Raw genomic sequence first — 23618 nt, forward strand, 5'->3', positions numbered from 1 at the left:
CACTGTGCAGGGACCATAGGTTTGGGTCCTGGTGTTAGTTCCTCCCATCTGAGCTGGATATTGTCCCCCAGGCAGCTGTCTACCAGGGCTCTGCGATTCGCCTTCTGTGTCACTTAGCAGTGAGCTCCCATGTCACAGAGCTGGCCAGATGGAAAAGAGCACACACTCTAGCTGGGTCAGGTCCCCTGTGGATCTTGACATGACTCTAGCAGGCAGTGTTGTCTTTCGTTTGGGAATAGCAGTAGCTGTCCAGTTCCAGATGGTACCAGATGCAGGAGCCAGCTGTCCAATGGGAAGCTTGATCCCAGTTGTTTCCTGTCCTATGAACCTCTGAGACCCAAACCATAGTGTCTGTCATCCTGTCCCCTGTGCAGGGTCTGGACTCAGAACATGTCACATCTAACCCTCAATGAACTGATGGGCCATTTTTTTTAATCTCCATGTAACTATAACTCATTGATTCTTTGTCCAGAAGAGGTGAGGGTTGGTACAGTCCCAGGCTCCACCACTCTACCTTCCTGGTTTCCTTTGGACTTCTGGTTCCTCCCATGTCCACTGTGGCCTGATCTGATCGCTCCCATGTCACTTGGAACAGCCAGCGGGAGTGTTGCTTGTCATTACCTTCTAAACTGCCACATGGCACAGAGCTTTGTGCAGGTGGAATGCTCAGGCTTTGATCAATAATGTCATCACAGGCTGCAGACACACTGTTCCAACATCTGTTGTCACTGCACATCCTTCCCATGTCTGTCACCTCCCCCCTACTCAGGACAAAAGCCATGTTGGATTAAGGGCCACCCTCTCCAGAAAAACTTCAACCTGGTTTACATCTAATGACCCCAGTGCACTGACCCTGCTTCCAAGTGAGGTCACACTCAGCTAGGGTTAGAACTTCGCCATTTCTTTTAGGAGGCACAATTCTACCTGTGATGATGTTCTGGGGGAACCTGTTATTTCTCCATTTAAGAAGGATTCCCCCCAATACTTCATGTATGATGCCCAGGCTGTATGCACCCACACCCAGGGCCCGTGCTCACTCGGTCAGGTAGCAGATTTGTCTTCATACAGTCACATTTTGTTTTGTGTTGCTTTATAATTTACAGGTTAAAAAAAAACTTTACATGTATATATCTGTTTTGTTGAACTCCTAATTCAACCTAATCAGCAAAGATATGGCCTCAGATCGCCTTTCCACGGTTTTCATGTGAATGATACATGACCGACTGCAGTCATCCCAATAGGCAGTGAAGGTTTCACATTGTCCTCTTGACGTGTTGACTCAGCATTTGACACACATGTCCCTACTCCTCATCTTACCCACTTATTATAGTTAGGTTCCTAATGCTGTGATTTTTTTTAAAAAATCACCAAAAGCAACTTGGGAAAAGGGAGGTTTTATTCACCTTCCAGTCCTTCATGAAGGGAACTCAGAGCAGGAACTCAGATGGGAATCTGGAGGCAGGAACTGAAGCAGAGGCTGTGGAGGAACTCTGATTACTAGTAGGCTTGTTCCCCGAGACTTGCTTTTTTATGCACCTCAAACCCCCTGCCCAAGGATTACACCGTCTACAATAAACTAGGCCTTTCCGTATAAATCATGAATCAAGACAATGCACTACAGACTTGCTTACAGGTCACCTGAAGGAGGCATTTTCTCAGCTGAGGTTTCTCTCCTCAGATAACTCCTGCTTATGTCAAGTTGCCAAAAACCAGGCAGGACACTGTGGGTCACCGCCTTCTCTCTCTGTTCACCACTGTATCTCCTGTAGATCCACATGGAAGCGAGAGCATGTGCATTCTCTGGTTGGTCTTCCTGTGTCCAGCTTATAACACTCGGCTTTCTGTGCCCCAGGTCCTTTCTTATCACACTTTCTTTCTTTCTCTATCAGTCATATATATGTACCCAAGCTGCCCATGGAGCTTCTGTGGGAAAGGGGCATGCTCCTCCCCCACAGCCAAGTCACCATGAGTCACAGTCCGAATCTGTTTGCTTCACACTTGAGAGAGAATGGGGGTCTCTCCGAGCAACCTGTATGATGTTGGCCCTTACCACCTGAGCCAATAGGAAGTTTGTCCTACTAGACACACCCGTAAGGCAGTCTGTACAAATGAACAGCACTGCAAGTGATTCATCGGCAACAAACAGAGAAACCAGCCCATGCTCCTGTGAGCTGAGCTGCACGCATCCTCCTCCTACACCTTACAGAGAAAGCCACTGATGAGCCAGTGACCTCAAATGGATCGGTGTGTGCATGTGTGTGTTCCTGTGCATGTGTGCTCTGTGTTTGTGTATGTGCATGTATGTCTGTGTGTGTGCATGTGTGTTCTGTATCTGTGTATGTGCATGTGCGCGTATGTGCGTGTTCTATGCATGTGTGTGTACATGTGACTATATGTGTCTATGTGTGTTTTCTGTATATGTGTGTATGCATTGTGTGGGTGTGGGTGGGTGTGGGTGTGTGGGTGTGTACTTGTATGTATGTGTACTGAAACTGTGCCCCCAACAGAGCGAGGCAAGTGAGAGGACTTCCTGCTTCCTGAGTCCTCGGACTTGCTCAGAATGGTAGGACACTCATTTTGTTCCAAGTAAAGGGGCTCCTGGAGTGAATCCCCTTGATGAAATGCGGATTCTTCCTCCGTCTGCAGATCTCTAATTTTGAAGTACACTTGGCTCATGACAGTTACACAGATGCCTCAGTAGGCATAGGTGCTGGAAAGTGTTTGCAGAACAGTGACATTCATAAGACGCTGGGTTGTAAGGGTTTCATCTGACCCTAGCTCCCTCTTAGTTTCTTACACTTAATTGTTTTCTCCATGAGCAGCCAGAACATACACACAAAAAAAGAAAAAGAAAGGAAAGAAAACAAAACCAAACCCCTGAAGAACAGTATGTGAAAGACGGCAAGGGCAGAGGAGTGGTAGACTCTCCCACTGTTGTAGAGTCTGCATGTTGGAGTGACAAGATAGCCCCACCTCTGTGTGTGTGCTCCTGGTGTGCAGGTGCACATGTGTATGTGTGTCACATGTGTGTTTGTGTGTTTGGAGGCCAGAGAGTAACCCCTAGTGTTGTTCTGTAGGTGTCCCCACCCTCTTTCTGAGATGAGACTCCTCATCACCTAGCATGCTTAACTGCTCAGCTGGCCAGTGAGCCCCAGACACCTGCCCTCTCCTCCTCCCCAGCCCTGGGAACACAAGTGTGTGCTGCCACCTCCAACTTATTTTACCTATTTTTTCTGGGGACAGGACCCAGGTCTCCTACCTCTCACTGTATCAACAAAGCAATCTCTCTATCCCTAGAGTATCTTTTTTATGTCCCAATGTTACTGTGGGGCACAGTTTACAGTAACTAACATGCGCTCACCCCACCCCTGACATCTGTCACTCCTAAACAACATGCAAGCCAGCTGTTACAACTGGTACTCCAAGGCTCCCTTTTCTTTTTCATGAACAATGAACAATGCATTTTATGTCACACAGGCTCCCACATCAAGTAGTCTGAACAAGTTAAAGAGTGAATTACCAATTTTTAACACATTTTATTGTTTCATACATTTATAGAATCTATTCTCTGTTTCCACCCATTCTTTTTCTCCCTCCCCCTCTGTTTTTACCCCTTCTTCTCCTCTACAGCTCCCTTTTCTGCCCTATTGTTTTGTGACTGTGGTTTTAACTGGGACTGTCTGTGTGGTCACTAGCTATATTGAACTATACTGGAGACCACTGGGTACACAACCGACAAATGAAAGAGATGGCTGTCCCTTCCCCAGGACACAGTTGTTGCCTACAGTTCAGCAGGAGTGTGGGGATTAGCCCTCCCCAGGACTGTCTCATGGAATTTACATTCTCTGAGCCTGAGATCACCTCTCCCTGGCGTTTGGTGATAGGATAGACAGTGCCACCATGCTTTTTGTCCGGGTGTGACCTTCCTTGGCTGTGCTGCTCAGGCTAAAGCAGGATGTTTCCTACCAGGCTGGGGTCCGCTCCAGAAGTGAGATGTCAGCTGTGAACTTGGGGGGCCGGGGATGAGGAGGGTGATCTGGTTTGCACGAGGCTGGTACATGTCATCCCAGACATCTAAGGAGTTACTCCGGGGTCAGTGGAAAGAAGCAGAGGTGTCATCTCTCTTGGGCTTGGCTGTGACTGTGTTTGTCGCCTCATTGGCTGTGTCTCTGCGGTGGCCAGCCATCTTCCTACTGCTCTTGCCTGGGCTGGCTCTTAATGGATGTCCTGGAGCAGAAGGCAGCCACAAGGCACCTCTGCTCCCTTCCCAGACTCTGACCCTCCTCCTTCAGCACCCAGCTCTGCCCTGCTAGGTCACAGTGATTGCCAATAAGTCCCTCCCTTCTGGCCCTGCAGTGCATTGTGTTTAGAAGGTGGCTGTGTTTTCCAGAGACCATCTGCAGGGACTCATTACTCACGGTGCCTTGTGAGCATTCCTGCAGATCAGGTGACTCTTCATAAAGTCATTTTTTGAATCACCTCATTCCAAACTCACACCTCAAAATCATTCCTGCTGCTGCACCCAGAAAATTACAAGCCCTGAATCCCGGTCTGGGCTCTCCTCCTCCTCCTTTTCCTGCTCCTCTTCATCCCCTTCTTCCTCTTCCTCCTCCCCCTTCCCTTCTCCTCTTTCTCATCCCCTTCCTCCTTTTCCTCTTCCCTCTTCCCTTCTCCTCTTCCTCCTCCTTTCCCTCTCCTCTTCTCCTCATCTGCCTCCTATTCCTCCTCTTCCTCTTCATTCACTCACTCACCTTTGTGTCCTCAGGGCACTAGAAATGCCCTATGGAGCTAGATGGATGCTGTGAGATCCCAACACGGCTAGAGTAGGTGTCAGAGGGCTGCACTGGACCCCTTCATTTCATAGATGAGGACTTATATATAGACGGGCAGGTTATGGCTTAAACCCTGGACTCTGAACCATTAAACGCCCTCAGAGCGGCTTGGTGCTCTAGCCTAGGCTGCCCTGGACAGGAGAAGTCACCTTGACACAGGCATGCATGTTCTCAGACTCCAGACTTGGCTGGAATCCCTGGCAAACCTATGCCCCAGGTACTAGGGAATAGAGCTGCAGAGGCTGTGGAGAGATGCTCAAGGGGACAGGGGAGAAGTGCAGGACAGGATAGTGACACTTAGTGAGGGTCATAATTCCTGCAGTGGGCCCTAGGTCCCCATCATCAGGACAGGGAGAAAGAGGTAGAGAAAAGCTGCACACCATCAGAAGGCTCCTCCGGGATGCAGCTAGCTCTCAGAGGGACTCGGGAGCACTCAGTCTGGGCTGTGAAATGTGTCATGAGTGGCAGGAGGGTTATCCCTGGTGGGGTCTGAGTCCTCCTAGTAAGCTCCGGCCCCCACAATTTGTTCTGCATCCCCAATCTCTGGGATTGGCACTGTCCCCAATCGTCCAACACACGGACCCCTCATATTCGTGTCTGCCTATAACTCCCGACTATGTCAGCTTTCTCTGTTCTCAGCTAAGCATACACACGATTGTCCTCCTCTGTGTCTGCAACTTCCTGCATTGGCTCTTCTAGAAACATAGAGAGGGTTGAGGTGACAGTAGACTTCTGAGTGGACCCCGCCTGTGTCTGGGGGGAGGGCTATTACTTTAAAGACAATAGAGAAAGCTTTCTCTACACTGAGTCTGTTTCTGTGCCGGGTTGGGGGGTGGGGGGCATCCTGGGGGCTGGCTTGTGACACTTGGGCAGTATCTTTTCTGGATGTGTTTTAAAACATGCTAGAGAGCTGGGTGTGGTGGCTCCCACCTTTGATCCCAGAACCTGGGGAGGCAGAGGCAGGTAGATCTCTGTGAGTTCGAGGCCAGCCTGGTCTACAAAGGGAGTCCAGGACAGCCAAAGCTACACAGAGAAACCTTGTCTCAAACAAACAAACAAACATGGTAGAGGCCAAGTGAGGGTGGGTGCACCTGTCGTCCCAGCACTTGAGAGCCAGAGGCAGGAGGATCACTAGTTTAAGACCAGTCTGAACTTTGTAAACACAGCCCTATTCCAGAAATAAAACAACTGTAAACAAAAAAAAAAAGAGTAGGATTTTTCTCCCTGACCCTATCAAGTTCATCTGTCCCTAACTCTGGTGAGTAGTGCCTGGTATTAGAAAAACACTGGAGACTTCTGAGTGGACCCTGACTTCCATCTCTGCCCTTTCTAGAATGTGTCCATTTTGCTTTATAGCCAAACAGTGAAACTGAGATGGTTTAAGGCTGAGGACACATCCTCCTTCCTACCCGGTGGTAGAGGAGTACATGCAGCCACACAGGTCCCCACCTCCCACATAGGTTTACCTGCTGTCTAAGGCCGAGCCTCCCCATGGCTTCCTCTCTCCCCTGGCCTGTCTTCATGAGCATGCCACAGTGTGAACTGGTTTCCTCTGTGGCTCTTCGTAAAGTCATATTGATCTGGCAGTCTCCCTGGCTAGGGAGATAGGTCAGTCAGTGAATAAGGACCTGAGTTCAATCCACAGAATCTACACATTAAAAAAATAATCTAAGTGTGGCTGGCATGGTGGTGCACACCTTCTGAATGGACCCAGCCTGCATTCAGGACAAGGGCAGCTCTTTGTGAGCTAGAGGACAGCCTGGTCTGCATAGAGTTCAGGACAGCCACGGCTACACAGTGAGACCCTGTCTCAAAAAAAGTTAAAATAAACAAAAAAGCCAAGCACAGTAACATATGCTTACAGTCCCAGGGGGCTGAAGACAGGAGGATCCCTAGGTTTGCTGGCCAGGTAGCTAGCCTACCTGGTGACCGCCAGGGCAAAGAGAGACCCTGCCTCAAAATACAGGGTGGACAGCATCCAAAGGAAATGTGGCATTCACACACACCACACAGCATATGCACACATACACCTGTACACACATTCACACACACACACACATACACACACACACACAAACACGCATGTGCACACACGCACATGCATACATGCACACACACACACTCGCACATGCATACTTGCACATGCACATGCGCCTGTCTACAGCTATATAACAATCCAACTCAAAAGTGCTCATTAGCAGAGAAAGGGCTTTGAAATGTGTTCAGATATTATTTTTTAAAAGGATAAGAAATGGAACGAGATAATTAAAATCTGATGGTTACCCAGTTAAGGAGAAAAAACAGGTACTTCTTAGGCCCAGGGATCAAATTTGTACACAAGCCATTTTCATGCAATCAGCCTATGTTCGGCTGAGCTTCGGTGTGCCCTGACAGGGTTCATGTGGGAATCAAATACTTCCTAGCCCCCTAAGAGGAGCTGAGCTGAACAGTAGGTTAGAGGTAACAGCAGACAAGCAGGCCCAAAGTTTCACTGGTCTCTGGACAGCTTCCCAGGGCATGCAGCCCTGTAGCCCCTGCAGCCCCCTGCAGCCCCCTGCAGCCCCCTGCAGCCCCTTGCAGCCCTACAGACCCCTGCAGACCCCTGTAGACCCTGCAGCCGCCTGCAGCCCCTGCAGACCCCTGCAGCCCTGCAGCCCCTGCAGCCCCCTGCGGCCCCTGCAGCCCTGCAGCCCCTGCAGCCCTGCAGCCCCTGCAGCCCCCTGCGGCCCCTGCAGCCCTGCAGCCCCTGAAGACCCCTGCAGACCCTGCAGACCCTGCAGCCCTGCAGCCCCTGAAGACCCCTGCAGACCCCTGCAGACCTGCAGACCCTGCAGACCCCTGCAGACCTGCAGACCCTGCAGCACTGCAGCCGCCTGCAGCCCCATCTCCCAGCATCAGCCTCTGCTCACCATTCTCCCCTTTTTTTCCCCACAGAGGAGATTCTGAAGAGCCACATCGCGCATTGGTGGTCACCAGATGGCACAAGGCTCGCCTACGCCACTATTAACGACTCCCGGGTTCCCCTCATGGAGCTGCCAACCTACACGGGCTCTGTCTACCCGACTGTGAAGCCCTACCACTACCCTAAGGTAGGCAGAGAGCAGGCTCAGTCAGACTCAAGTCATTCAAGAGCTCGCTTGCCCACTGGCTCCAAGTGTATAACCCAAGTTTAAGCAGACGTCTTTGCCAGCAGCACCTTAAAGTTCTGTCTTTGTTCAGGTAAAGTTGCTGTCAGGTTTACTTTATTTTAAATAATTGAATGACCATTGGTTATTGCCTAGGTTCTGTAGAGGCAAAATAAGTATATTTTCCCCCACTCAGTGACTCTAGGTGACAAAAAGCCAGCTGTTTGGCCTCCTTATAGGATGCTGCTTCTGGAAGGTTAGAAGGACGCCTCTCTGTGCCTGCTTCATGGACCTTGGAGAGGCTACACTGTCCGTAGTCACTGCTGGGTCTGAGAGCTTGTGTCCTCTTAATATCCACATGTTGAGACCCCAAGGTGGTGGGGCCCTTGAAAGGTGATCAAGCCATGAAAGAGGAGCCTTTGTGATTGGGGTTCGTGTCATATGAAGGTGACCCCAGAGTGCCCTCTCTTCCATTCCAGCCATGTGAGGAAGCAGTGTGCAGGCTTCGTGTATGATGCCCAGGCCCTCAACAGACAGAGAATCAACAAGCACCTTGATCGTGGACTGCCAGCTCTGAAGCTGAGGTCTACATCCCTGTCATTGATAAGATAACCTGGTCTTTGACATTTTGATATAGTGACCAAAGTAGACAAAGATAGCCCTGCCCCGGTGGAACAGCAAGGAAGGATGCAGTAGAATGGGAGGGGCCTCTGAACCCCGGCTCTGCATTAAATCACAGCATCCAAGCACAGGACAGGTCCTGATGAGGAAGCTTCCGTGACCTCCTCACCTGAAAGGAGGCTGGCACCCAGGAGCATGGGTACAGTTCCTGAGCTGCATACAGCTGGCTAACCTACTTCCTGATGGCATCACTAGACTGCTTTAATGCCAGTAGACAAGTAGGCATGTTGCCCTTACTATTGTGCCCTCATCTCCTGCCTCGGAGGCACCATCCTGCCTCTGCCACAGAACATTTGAGCTGGGGCCTCCTCACCTACCTAGTCAGCCAAAAGGCAGGCAATGCCTGCTTCCATATTGTGAGAGGCTCCTGGATCTGTGGACTCATGATGGGAAGGAAGCAGAGCGGTTCAACATGGTCCCCAAAACCATGGGCCAAAGAAAGCAGACACTTAGTGAACACCTCTGTGCCTGATGCCAAACAACAGCACAGATCTAGCCAACTTTGGCCACAGTAGTGTGCTCACAGCTGTGTCCTCACTACCACAGTAGCATCCTTACTACCAAAGCCTCACAGAGGCTAGATATCTAAGATTGGGATGCTGGTGGTCCAGATCCTGGTAAGGCATTTCTTCCTTGTTGGCAAACCGTCTTCTCTTGAGTAACATTGTTTAAACATGCTCTCAAATGCCCCAGGCTGGCCTGGCCCTCTCTGGGTATCTGAGGTTGACCTTGAACTTTTGGTCCTCCACCTCCCAAGCACTGGGATTACAAGCATGCATCACCAATCCTAGTTTACACAGTGTTAGAGATTTAACACAGGGCTGAGTGTACTAGGCAAGCATTCTACCAACTGAGCTACGTCCACACATTCCATAGCCATTACTTCTCCACAAGGCTGATGATGAGGGCTCTGGTATCTTCCTCTTCTTATGATGATGCTAATGCCATCATAGGGCCCCACCCCACATAACCTCATCTAACCCTAATCACCACCCAAAGAGCTCACCTCCAAATACTACCCACTGAAGGTAAGGCCTGCAGTATAGGAATTTGGGGTAACTCATTTAGACCATCTGCTAATAGACTGCCACCAATAGCCTTTGGGGAGTGTGGCCAGGGCCTGTCAGGGTCCCATGGTGGAGGAGCATGAGCCACAGCCTTGTCTCTTTTCCTCTCCTGAGACATCCTAGCATGGATTTGCCATGGACTGGGTGTTTCTGCCCTTTTCCCCACCTGTCTCTGTTGTAATAGGAAGTGCAGAGCTAGCTGGACTCTATGGACTAAGTCCACATCTCCCTATCCCCTCTATAGCCACTAAAATACACATCACACACACAAACACACACACACACACACACACACACACACACACACACACGCATGTACACACCTGCCATACACACACTAATCATGCCTCCATGTGCACACATATATACACGTACATATATCCTTACAAGCAACAACCTGAAATCTAAAGGACTCCTTGACTTGGCAGTGTGCTCTGAGATGCGTGCTTCCAATGCTGAATTACAAAGCAGAAGCTCCACAGACTCTGACTGACAGAATTCCGAGGTTTCTGCCCTGTTCTCCCACTCCCAGACAGAGCCCTGAAGTATACAGCCACCAGCTTGTCCCTTGACATAGGGCAGGCTCTCTCTAGCATAAATATACAAAGGGAGTGAGGACATCAGGCCAGGCCAGCCCTGATGAGGGCACGTCTCTCCCAGCCTCTTTCAGGTCAGAGTTTGTTCTCCAGAAAGGCTGCCCGAAACTGATTAGGGCTGCAAAAGAAGACCCTGTGAGCTGTAACCCCCATAGATTCGTATTTCTTACCAGCCACGCATGCTCTGTGCTCCTCTTCATGACTCTAGACCTCTCCCATCCCCCCTGCATAGCTTTCCCCCTTCCATGTGGCTGACCAAGTACCCACAACATTGGCACATTTAGTGAACAAGGAAGAAAAGCCTTACAAGGACCTGGACCACCAGCATCCCAAGCTTACACAAGACTCCCTGGAAGGAAGGGTTGGCCCAAATGTCTCTTTGCCTTTTAAAAGCTCTATTTATTAGAATTGGGGAAAGCTCAGTTAGTAAAATACTTGCCGTGTAAGCATAAGGCCTAGAGTTTGATGCCCATGTAAAAAATATAGGTATGGTAGGATACAGATGTCATCCTAGCACTGGGGAGGCAAAGACAAAATCCCTGAGGCTTACTGATAAGCCAGCTTTGGTGTAATTGCAAACCAAGGAGAGATGCTGTTACAAGAAAGAAAAAAAAAGTGGATGGTACCTAAGGCTGCATGATACCCAGTGCTGTCTTCTGGCCTCCAAATACATGCAAACAAAACATACACCTCTCTCTCTCTCTCTCTCTCTCTCTCTCTCCCTCCCTCCCTCCCTCCCTTTCTCTCTCTCTCTCTCTCTCTCTCTCCCTCCCTCCCTTTCTCTCTCTCTCTCTCTCTCTCTCTCTCTCTCTCTCTCTCCCTCCCTCCCTCCCTCCCTCCCTCCCTTTCTCTCTCTCTCTCTCTCTCCCTCCCTCCCTTTCTCTCTCTCTCTCTCTCTCTCTCTCTCTCTCTCTCTCTCTCTCTCTCTCTCTCTCTCTCTCTCACACACACACACACACATCCTCAACATAAGCTATGTCCCTTAGTGTCAATCTGCAGAAGAGATGTTGCAAAGCCACGGTGGACTCCAGGTCACTTCACCCATGCCACCCCCTCACAACTCTGTCCTCTCACTTTGCAGGCTGGCAGTGAAAACCCCAGCATCTCCCTCCACGTCATCGGCTTAAATGGACCCACTCACGACCTGGAGATGATGCCACCTGATGACCCTCGCATGAGGTTGGTTTCTCGAGCCATTAGGGTAGGAACAAACTCAAAAGGAATCCATCGGTGCCACGTGTCCAGAATAGGCTCTCTTGAGCTAGCTTCCAGGCACTTTATTTTTCCAGCATTCCTTGGTGGTGTGTAGTTTGATTTCCTGGGAAAATAAAAGGGGAAACACCAGGCAGCATAGACTTTCATTCCTTACCTTATATCAGTGTGGATAACCTACCCCATGAGAGGGAGGGTCAGCTCCTGTCTCAGCGGGGTCATTCACGCAGCAGACAGATGACACCCATGGAGGACCTGGTGCAACCAAGTACTGGGTCCAGATTTCAGTGAACAACGTCCCATTTTCAGGACTTTAGAGGATCTCTAGCTGACCAGCTCCTATAACTGCCTGATGGGTCCAGCTCTAAGAAGGCCAGACCTCGCAGTGGGTGGCAGCCATGTGCTTTGAGGAGGCATGTGGAAAACCACATTGGTTTATTGCTAGCATCTACTGTGTATAGACCTTCTACTTAAATCAGAGTGGCCAAATGGGAGCCCTCTAAGTGACATGGTTAGAATATCCGCTTTGCCCTTAAAGTCAGGCCATCTGGGGATGGGGACTGTCTAAAGTCCAGTTCCATAGCCACTATACCTCTGCGGTGGGAACTGGTTGAGAAAGAGCAGTCCATTTGAGATAAAAGCAGCACACGTGATTGCTCCACATCTTTCTGAAAGATCCCTCTATTTCATCATTTCCTTCTCAGCCAATCCCTGCCAAGCCTCCTGGGGCCAGGTCCAGCCAGCATGCTGAATTAATATGGAAAGTCACCTGGAAAATTTCAGCCATCTGTTTGCGTTAATTGGGAGTCTCGTTTAGTCAATTTGGTGATGCTGTTTCCGTAGGCTTGATTAGCTCCAAGGACAATGAAAAATTAGCTGCAGTCAGGACTTGAAGTTTTGAATGCTGGCTTTCAGGTCTTCCGCGCGCTCTGATTTCTTAAGCTAAACGCAACGACATGCTTGAAGAGTGACACAGATTTGCAGCATGCAGATGCCACGCCATCTTCTGAGTCTGTCACACTTCCTTGAGTGTATTTATCGCCAGGATTTATTTATTTTTATTTTGTGTCTCTGAGTGGTTTGCCCGCATAGACATGTGTGCACCACAAGCATTCGGTGTCTGCAGAGGCCAGAAGAGGGAGTCAGATCCCCAGGGACTACAGTTACAGATGCTGTGAACCACCATGTGGGTGCTGGGACCCAAACTGAGGTCCTCCTCAAGATCGGCAAGCGCTCTCAGCCCTCTGAACCATCTCTCTAGCCCCACTAGACATTTCCCTAGGATCTCACTGGTATTTATTTGCCAGTCATTCAGCCTGGCACTAAGAATTTAGTAGTGAGTAAGCACAAAGCCCACAGTGTAGGGAGCGATACAAACATCAGAGAGAGCCTTGGAAACATGCAAACAACAGTGAGCCTTAGGAGAGTCACTGAGGTACGTGGAAGAAGAGAGCACTCGCCTGGAGGTGACCATGTCACAGGCTAGACCAGAATTTCTCAGCCTTGACACTAATGAAATCTTGGCACCTCTGAGGCTTGTGGGGCTGCCCTGTATGTCCCAGAGTCCTAGATCTGCCATTGAGTCCTCTGTCCTGATCCCCTGCCATGGATGGAAGAGGTCTCCTGGCACCAACAAAGCTCCAGGTAGAGAAGCCCTGATCTGAAGCACTTCCGGCCCCTCTTGCTCTCTCTCTCTCCTCTGGGAAATGGAGACAAGTACCCATCACAAAAGAGTGATGTCTCCTGGGTAGCTGTGAAACTCTAGGAGGCGATGCAGGGAGCACAGGCCCAGCCCATGCACCATCAGTCTCTGGGCTGTGAGTACTCCCTGCAAGCCACATCTCTCCCTTCAAAAGTCCTCTCCTCACCAAGGAAGTCCATGATCACATCGCTAACTGGCTTCTTAGCATCACCATGGGCATTGTCAATTCTGTAGTCAGATTATGATTGATTCTCAGGTGAGATGGAGGACCTGACCGGAAGCTTTTATTTAACTCCAGAGTTAATAAAGGATGCAAGGGTGTGCTCATATGAGTCCAGGTGGCATTTGAGAGGCTGAGTGTCTAGAGGCCATTTGGCAGCCATGTGGCATTGAACTTTCTGGGTTGTTGCTGGTCCAGCAGGCAGAGTCCAGGAGAGCACTCCGCAGCAGCAAAGTTGAAAGTTGCCCAGTCAGTCAAAAGCAGTCAGCATGGGAAGGGGCCGCTCCTCATAATTTTGCACGATCTCATTGGCCGCTGCAGGATGAAGTCACCAAACATTTCTAATTGGCCTCTGAAACTGGACAGTCTTTAGTAAGCTGGAATGCCTGGTCCATCTTCCTGTGCTCGGGCCCTGCAGCTTTTTCCCACCCCAGTGCTGGCTGCTCCATCTTCACCTTGAACAGCTGGCTTGCTGCCCTTGACTACAACAGGATTCTGCCCCTCCATACCCACCCTTTCCCTTGCCCGCCAGCATCACCCCGCGGCCTGTCACTCTCCTGTTTCACTGTTGACTGAGTAGCTAGAGTGACATTTAAACCACAGCAGGTCATGAAGCCCTGCTCAGAGCATCTATAGTCCTCTCCTCACAGAGGGAAAGGACAGCTTCTGTGACAGCTAAAGCTCTCAGTCCCTCAAACCTTCTACTTGGCTGATCACTCCAGCACCCGCAGCTCAGAGTCACCTGATCTCCCCTTCACAGCCAAGGGATATGGAGGGCTGACTTTCCATTAATGACTTGTTCCAATTTCTGCCCCACCTGCAATGTGGGGTGGGTGAGGCAGGGATGTGCTCATGCACACACACACACACACACACACACACATGTAAATCTGCACTACCATTCTGCAGCTGGGAGTGGTGTGTTATTTTAGTTCAGGACACATTTGCTCGATGAGTCAGTTAATTTAAGTATTAGGACCAAAGTTACTATTTCCATGGAACGTCTTCATTTGTCCTCTCTGAGGATGGCGACCAGCGTTTAAGCATTAGACATTGCTGATGGCCTCCACCGAGGAAAAGTGACTTGAGGGGATGGAGAGATGGCTCTGTGGGTGAGTGCTTGCTGCTCTTTCAAAGGATAAGGAGTTTGGTTCCAAGCATACATGTTGGGCATTGGGCAGCTCACCACTCTTTGTGGCTCCAGTCTGAGGGGACTCTGTCACTCTCTTCTGGCCTCCATGGGCAACCCCCATACATGTGGCATGCTCATACAGAGACACAAACATTAAAAAAAAAAAAAAAAACTTCAAACATATTAAGTGAAATAAGACACTTGCCTCCTGCAGAGTGTAAAGGGGACTTCTAAAATGCCTTAAGGAGCAGTGGGATGGGCCCTGTAGGTAAAGACACTTGCAGCCAAGCCTAAAGACCCAAGTTGGGTCTAGAACCAACTCCCAAAAGTTGTCCTCTGGCCTCCACACGTGCACTGTCACACTCATACACACACATACAACTTTAAGAAAGTTTGGTGCCCTTGAAATGTAGAAGTAGCCAAGAATCTTGGAAGCGTAGGCCTCCAGGTGTCAGGCAAAGGAAGACACCAGACACTGGGTCATCTTCCCTGTCACATGGCTGTTTGTTGCCTCCCCACCCCCAGCCTGGCTTCCCTGGGATACTGTGTTACACTGGCCCTGTAAATCCTTCCACATGCCTCCCATGCTCTCATCTTTCTGTGTGCCATGTGCTATGTTAGGCACTATGGCACTCCTTGGGAGTAAACAGTCCCCAGAGCTGTGACAGCATCCTGCTGTGGGCTGTGAAGAGACAGGGCAGGAGCCAAGTGCGAGCACGAGAGCAGAGTGAGAGGATGGAGTGGAAGTGTTGGGAGCACCTCACAGACACATCAGGAGTCTGCCAACATCAGAGGCATCTTGGGAAACGTGTGTTAAGGAGAACTGAGAATGGTCCTGTGATACACACAGTTCACACAAGCACCCCATGTGCATAAAACTAAATAAATCTTTTAAATTATAAGTTGTTAAGCTTGGGTATACATGTGGATCTGGATATAGAAAGAAATAAGGGCTGTTTATAGAGACCAGGGTGTATTGTAGGTACAAATGTAGCTATAGATCCCTGCTCTCTCCCAGAGCCGTGGAGAGATTGTGAAGGCCTATGAGTGTGTATCTAGCACCCAGCCTACAGTACACCCAGACTATACACAGGGATTTAGTGTGCAGCTATGTTTCCTGGGCAACTGACACTACTGAGCCTTCTCTACCGCCAGCTCTTCCTCCACACACAGTACCCATGACATAACAGGCCATGCCAAGACACATGTGAAACTCAACCTTCCTCCTTTTGGATTTAGACACAGCGCCACCCTGTGGTGGGTCCTAGCTACTTGGGATAGGAAACTCTTGCAGGTGATGGGAGTGATGCAGTCATTCCAGGCTGGAGAGTGAGAAACCTTTATCCTATAGATTCACTGCAAAAGATGCTACAGAGTCGCTGCCAATAACTGGATTAGGCACCTCCACTATTTAAAATGCCTGGCTCATGGGAGTTGAAAATTGGAGTCTCGGAAGTCTGGTTAGATGCACTTCCGGGGAGAAAGAGAGAAAGGCTGATGCTCACTGCTGTAACCAGGTGTCACAGGTTCCCAGAGCATTCTGAAGACATTGTCAGTAGACACCAGTGGCAGATGAGCTCTTTGGCCAGCCCGTGAATAGAGTAGCCATCGGCACAAAGCGGCATTGACATCCACATATGTCGGTAGCGTTCTGGACAAAGTTTTTCCAGACTGTCTCGGGGCTGGAGAGTCCATTGATGGTAAGTGCAAAGGGCTTAAGTGACAGCTCGTCTTCTCCCCTGAGCCACAGCTAGCAAACCAGTACACTGGTTTGAGGACATATGCAAGAGAACAGGACTTGACAAAATCTGGCCCGCGGTGTGTTTTTTAAACACTCCAGAAAGCACTCAGGCGTGGGAGAATGGGGCCCGCCTGCTGTCTACTGTCAGCGGTTTGCTTTGGTCCTCCTACTGCCTTCCTGTCTCAAGGGTCCTGGTGTCCCCAGGGCTTCTAAAGGTTCCTAGCTTCCCTTACGTTTCCTCCCATGACTAACAGAGACCAAAGCCAAGAAGCAGGCAGGTGACTGCTGACAGCACCCCTAATCCATTACAGGGCTGGGCCTGGGTCTCTAAAGCCAGAGTCCATTGTTACCCGAGCTCCTACTGGCTTTCAGGTGCATCTGAAAGCCGAGCTCCCTCCTCCCTACAGTCCCCTCAGATTCTCACAGGCAGGACACACATATTCAAAGCTCAGCCAGCAGGCACAGTGAGCACTGAGTCAGCCAGCAGGCAGGGTGAGCACTGAGTCAGCCAGCAAGCACTGTGAGCACTGAGTCAGCCAGCAGGCACAGTGAGCACTGAGTCAGCCAGCAGGCACTGTGAGCACTGAGTCAGCCAGCAGACACAGTGAGCACTGAGTCAGCCAGCAGGCACTGTGAGCACTGAGTCAGCCAGCAGGCAGGGTGAGCACTGAGTCAGTCACAGGGGCACTAAGTTACAATCAAACATGGAAGGTATGCATCCAGTGGAAGGACCGCAGCAGATCAGTGTACGACTTCCTGGTGGCCAGATAGATATAGACAGGGCGGCATTAGGATGGAGCAGAGCAGAAGACCATGGCCTCTGAGCCCATGGCCAGAACAGAGGAATCTGAAAGAGGAGACAAAAGCCAGGCACCAGATGTCCCCCTCCCATCCTCACAGAGAGAAGATGGGAAGAGGCACATGAGTGGCCCTGACACCTAGCAAGTATCTACAGGCGTTTCACACAGCTCAGCATAGCCAAGGTAGTCCAGAGGTTTCCTTGGCAACAAGATAGTGTCATGAACCTGGTGCCAGGCTGAGCATCAATGATGCCCTTTCTGAGAGCTGCAGGGATCACTTCCTCCACCCCTACCTCAGAAACCACTTTCTGTCATCCTCATCTGTGAAAGAAGGGACCTGAGTCTTCGAGACTCTGAGTCCACAGAGTGAGGAATTTTGTTGAAAGGGACAACTGTAACCAGACATTTCTTAGTGCCTCTGTATATTGGCCTGTGCTCCAGAAGAGAAAACACAACTCTCAAATGAGATTAACTCCACAATATTACAAAGCTGCTGCTTACAAATAGCTGAGCTGGACCGGGAGACCCCAGGAAGCTAGAATACACATGACGTAGAGCATCAGGGGCTCTGTTGTCATCTCAGGACTGAGCACAGGGGTGGGCTGTTCCTACTGGATCACAGGGGCAGAAAGAGCCAGATGGAACAAGGCTTGGGACCAATTGGCTGAGACCTTGGGTTGATGGAGGTATGTGTGGAGGGAGTCACAGAAATAAATGTCACCCTCTCTCTCCCTTCCCTTTGACCTCTTGACAGTGTCCCTGTAGGGTGACCAGAGACCCTCCCCCCTCCACGTGCCATCTGTCTTAGTTATGTTAGCATTTCACTGTGGGTTTGCATACAGGTTCAGAGAGAGTCCATAGTCACCATGGTGGGAAATGTGGCAGCAGGCAAGCAGGCGTGGCTCTGGAGCAGTAGCTAAAAGCTCACGTCTGATACAGAAGTTGCAAGCAGAGAAAGAGCGAAGCTGCCTGGCATAGACTTTGGGGAATTCCTCTCCAAGGGGGTGTGCCCCCATTAGAACCCATGGTCAGTGAGACACTTCCTCCAGAAAGGCCACACCTCCTAATCCTTTCTAAAGAGTCCACCAACTAGATCCATCCACTCAAATATATGAGCATGGAGGGTGGGTTTTCATTCAAACCACCAGCCACCCATACAGGTGAGCCCCCAACAGCAACACAGAGCAGATGAAGGGAGCAAAGGGGACACACAGGAAACACCCTCATGCCCTCATATGTATTAGGAAATGCTTAATACAGATTGATGGACAATGGATATGGAGCCTGTGTGGCTAGATGTGTGACGGATGGATAGACAGATACACAGATAGGTAGGCTGGTAGACTGGAAGGGTGTGTGGGCATGAGGACTAGATTAGATCAGTGGATGGGAGAAGAGAGATTGATGGGATGGATTGAGTTAGATTGGATTAGATGGATTGGATTGTAGGGACTGGAATATATGGGTGGGTAGAGAGGTAGATGGATGGATGGATGGATGGATGGATGGATGGATGGACGGACGGACGGATGGACAGTCTGATAAACAGATAGGCTTTGACTACATTAAATAGAATACAGAGAGGGCTACCATAAAAATGGCTCTGCCCCACCTTTGTAACAGATGCTTTCACTACTGCAACATTAACCGTTGGATATGTAGCCCGCAGTTGCCAAGGTGTGCTCTCTGTGCCACCAGCTCTTCACACGCCCTGACAGTCAGCCCTTCTGCATACCCAGCCCCTCTCATAGAAAAAAAGGAGAGATAGAAGCACACTTAGTTCTTGGTGTCCGGTGATAGAGAAATTATGAAGAGACATTGAGTAGGCATCTGTCTGAATGCATCACTTCCCTATTTTCTACAGTGCACTCGGCCTGCATACGTCTTAGGTAGCTGCATGCTGACTCTGAGGAAGACCCAGTCAGGACTGTGAACGTCACTGCCAGCAGCATTGTGCTCGGTGCTATGGCAGTTTGCTCAAAGCAAAGTGAAAGCACACCCCTTTAGAGACAAATTCCCCTCTCACAGCGTGTTCTGTTTCAGCTTGAGGCACAAAATAAGCATTGCTTTCAGATGCCGGAGTTAAGTGCCAGCTCTTTGTGTCATGGGATCAATAGACTTTGTACCCTTTGCCCTTTATATCCACAGGCGGTCAGAGACCTTGCCAGTATTGGAAAAGCGGCATGGCGTGTTAATCCCTGTGAGAGAGACAATGCTCATCCATATTTTATGGCAAACAAGTGAGCTAATCAAAAATCCTTCCACCGGTCACCACCTAGCACCTCTGTGCTCTGATCTGAAGGCATCTCCTTAGCTGAACTGCAGGTGCCCCTCCCATATGCCCTAAAGTAGAGCCTGCTCCCCTCCCTGGTATCAGTGCCCACCCAGAGCTGGAGTTAAAGGCCTGCACATCCAGCCTCCATCCAACCTGTGAGGCAGAGCCTGCCCATCAGCGCCTGGATTTTTAAGTAGAACCCTGCTGTCCACAGCAACTCCCATGAGTACTCTTTGAGTAACTGTGAGTAGGCACCATCCTTTAGAGTAACCCTTCTCAACTTGGGCTCGGCGGGAAAGATGGTGAGAGGAGCTGCTGTGCCACCAATGAGGGAGTGGCATGAGGACACACCCTCAGCATCCACACGTGCATCCCTGAAGCAGACGTTCAGGAAGCACTCGGGGTGGAAGAGATGGAGCTGCAGCTAAGAGCACTTGCTGCACTTCCAGAGGACCCAGCTTCCATTTCCAGCACCCACATGGTGGCTCACAGTCATCTGTAACTCCAGTTCCAGGGCGTGAGGGTGGGGGCGGGGAACTAATGCCCTCTTCTACCTTCTTCGAGCACCAGGTAAAACTCCCATACACATAAACTAAAATAAGGGCGTGCTCCTTGGGCACTCAAAGAAATCTGGAAATGTACCTGGAGGGGATGGAAACTCCAGCTGAATGCTGACAACAGGTTCAACAAAGCTGTCTGAGCCAAGGGAATAAGAAACAGTCCCCGCCGTGTCCATGTCCATTTGTCCAGGAAGTGTAGTGAGATGGGCATTCACCTGTGTCCCTGGTACCACGTGGAGGAAAACTGCTGAGTGTCACATAAAGTCATAAAACAGAAGAAGAAGAAGAAGAAGAAGAAGAAGAAGAAGAAGAAGAAGAAGAAGAAGAAGAAGAACAACAACAACAACAACAACAACAACAACAACAACAACAACAACAAACAACAACTCAGGAGGGAGAGAGCCAGTGCCATTGCTCCCACGGATTCATTTGAAAATGTAGTATTGATGATCACAAAGGCACGACCCCTTGCCTCTCTCTCTGCATCACAGCTTTGCAGCCACACCACCATGCTACATCTTCCTGGGCCAGGGCCAGCCCCGACTTCCTCAGAAGGATCTTTGTCCTCTCCCTTAGCTACTTCCTAATGCTGTTTCATTCTGAAGCACCATGTCTATCTGTCAAAGCATGCACTCACTCGAAGCACATTGACTGGGGACAGGGCTGGAGGGAGAGGCCTATAGTTTGATGAAAATTCCATACATGTACACAATACGCTTTGTTCATATCCATCCACCGCTGTCTCCCTCCAACTCTCCCATGTGCCCTCGCCATCACACACCTCCCAGTTTCACGTCCTCCTTTCTTGTTTCTAATAACCACTGAGTCTGATCACTGCTGTTCATAAATGCAAGCATATGCGGCTGCCCCTTAACAGTCATATCCCCAAAGGAGAGGACTCCCTCGGCAGCCTGCAAATGCTAATCATTTGTCTGCCACTGATGAGACTGTGGGGCCTCTCCCCTATCCGTGCTGGCGTTGGCTGGCTTGCTCTTGTGCAGATCTTGTGCAGCCAAGCTCAGCTGCTGCAAGGTGATGTTTGCAGCGGTCACATCGTGCCTAGAAATCAGCATTCTGCAGCTCCCCTCGCCAGCCAGCTCTATGTTCTTTCTTCCCCCTTCTTCTGCAATGTACCCTGGGCCCCAAATCAAAGAGTGGTGACCTTTCTTGATGATTTGTATCAGAAGTGCCCAGCCCAGGCCCACTCATAGTGTGCCACTTGAGGATACGTGTTGGTAACTGTTCTACAAGTCTCGCTGGCATTGATTTCCAGAAGAGAAGGTTGTATTGGTCCCTGTATAGTACTTCGTATGTAAATCAGGAATAGGAAGCTTAGAATAAGGGCCACTGCAGTTGGCCAGTAGTGCAGGAAATTTTTATATAATAGAACTGAAACAGTTCAGAGTGAATGGGCCCACAAATGAAACAGACACAGGACCCTCATTAGTGGGAAGGCCATGAGAGGGCCAATCCTCACAGAGCCACCATGAGACAGGAAGCCCTCACAGAGCCGCCATGAGAGAGGCAGTGCTCACCGAGCTGCCATGACAGGGGCAGTCCTCACAGAGCCACCACGAGAGGGCCAATCCTCACAGAGCCGCCATGAGAGAGGCCACCTTCACGGAGCCCTCATTCTATCTCCTTTATCCCCACATGAGTACTGTTGCTGGCCGTAAGACCAGACCGGATTGTGTGTGGCTTCCCACCCACTCCCTGGCTGCCTGTGCCCAGCAGACCCAGGAGGTCGTTAGCACATGTTCATCCCCAGAGAATTTCAAGCTGCTGGCCTCCATCTACTGTAGTCCAGAAGACTATGAGCAGTGAGGCAGGGCTAGGCACACCTCTTGAAATTGTGTGTGTGTGTGTGTGTGTGTGTGTGTGTGTGTGTGTGTGTGTGTATGTGTATGTGTGTATGTGTATGTATGGGGTTAAGTACATGTGTGTACATGTGTGTGCAAGCATGCATGTGAGTGCATGTGGGTTTGTCTGGGTATGTTCACATGTGTGTAGAGGTGAGTATGCACACATGGGGTATTTGTGCATGTAGCAGGAATAAGTGATAGTGAGTGAAAATGTGTATGTGTGTGTACACATATGTGGAATTAAGTGCATGTGTGGAAGTGAGTGCATGTGTATGTACGCATGTATGCATGCATGTACATGTGTAAGGAGGCCAGCAGTCAACATCAGGGATTTTTTTTTTAATCAGTTGTGTGCTCCCTTAATTTTTTGAGACAGAGTCTTTGCTAAGCCCGGACCTTGCCAGTTCAGACTGGCTGACTACATGCTCCAGGGAGCTCCCCACCCAGTACTGAGATAACAGGTGCACACTCCTGGGCCCGGGCCTTTTTCGTGGTTTCTTAGTTAGAGTTTCTGTTGTTGTGATAAAACACCATGACCAAGAGCAACTCGCGGAGGAAAGCGTTCCTTTCACTTTGCGTAGGTGAAACTGAAGTTGGTGGAGCCCCAGCCAGAGCGTATGACCCCACAAGCTGGCAGGGCAGCCCCAGTGATCCCCAGCCGGTGAGGGGCAGGTGCTGCGACAGGCTGACCACCCACAGGAGCTTTCACCCCACATGTGAATGGCCCCATTTCACAACCCCACATGTACACACACTGGCTGCTATGTCCAGAAGTCGGGTGTGGCCGGCTTCTGGTGTCCGTTGGCCCTGCTCACGCTCTTATTTGTGTTTTCAGGGAGTATTACATCACCATGGTGAAGTGGGCCACCAGCACCAAGGTCGCTGTGACCTGGCTAAACCGGGCCCAGAATGTGTCCATCCTGACCCTCTGTGATGCCACCACGGGAGTCTGCACTAAGGTACAGTGCTGGGACAGAGAAGTGGGTGAAGGGGTAGCCAGAGTGTGGAAGGTGGCACCCAAGCACTTAAGCACCTCCTGCTGGAGAAAGGTGAAGCCTAGCTTCGCTGTCTTTGACGCTATGTCCAGCCTCTGTTTTGGCACCACCTGGTGGACAGTAAGATATTGCTACAAAATCCCTGGACAGATCAGAGAAGCAGCTGAGGCTCCAGCAGGCGAGGGTCTGTTTCTACTGGCCACTGTTATGCTGGAAACACTGCTCTCCTCATTTTCAGTTGCTCAAGAGAGGATGGTACTGGCCCAGGACCTGACCAAGCTACAATTGTTCAGTCCAAAAATTCTTCCTCTTCCACAATACCCTAAAGCCAGGTGCCGCAGCACAGGCATGGCAGGTCCAGGCCGACCTGCAGTATGTCTTGGAGCAGAAGGCAGCCCAGGGCATCCTTACCTGTCCCAGCCAGGGCATCAGACTCTCCCCCTCTGCGAGCCAAGCTTCCACATAGCCAAGCCACAGCCCTAAGAAAGTCACCTCGCATTGGCTTTAAAAGACCATGTGACACTCCAGACAGATCTTCCAGAAACTCTTTTTGACCCTAAGTTTCTTTTAAAAATTTTAAGCAAGAAACATCAGGCTTGCCTGGGCAGGTTCAGTGAAACCTGGGGACTCTACCAGGTAGCTCTCAGCACACTGCCCAGGGAGGTTCCCCCAGAGGTCACAGTGACCTCTTCCTGCCTCTGGCTCCTCAAGTTGGGTTGATACTTCCTTATGGTTATGGGTGGTTCTGGTGGGTTTGCTCTGGAGATTGGGGGGGAGGGGAAGGGAGGAAAGGGGGATGCAAGACAGGCAGGGCCCAG

At 50.3% G+C, this 23618-nt stretch overlaps 1 protein-coding gene across 4 annotated transcripts in view; it reads left to right on the forward strand.

Annotated features, from left to right (window-relative positions):
- DPP6 (dipeptidyl peptidase like 6) overlaps nt 1-23618 on the forward strand; it is an 830087-nt gene that overhangs the window by 739939 nt on the left and 66530 nt on the right. For all 4 annotated transcript variants that reach the window (XM_084787789.1, XM_084787791.1, XM_084787788.1 and 1 more), the window contains exons 9-11: nt 7767-7921; nt 11383-11480; nt 22641-22764. In XM_084787789.1, the coding sequence (XP_084643915.1) occupies nt 7767-7921; nt 11383-11480; nt 22641-22764 (377 nt within the window). The remainder of the gene's footprint in view (nt 1-7766; nt 7922-11382; nt 11481-22640; nt 22765-23618) is intronic.

Source organism: Acomys minous (genome assembly GCF_964271855.1).
Source record: "Acomys minous genome assembly, chromosome: 6".
In the NCBI taxonomy this organism is placed as follows: Eukaryota; Metazoa; Chordata; class Mammalia; order Rodentia; family Muridae; genus Acomys; species Acomys minous.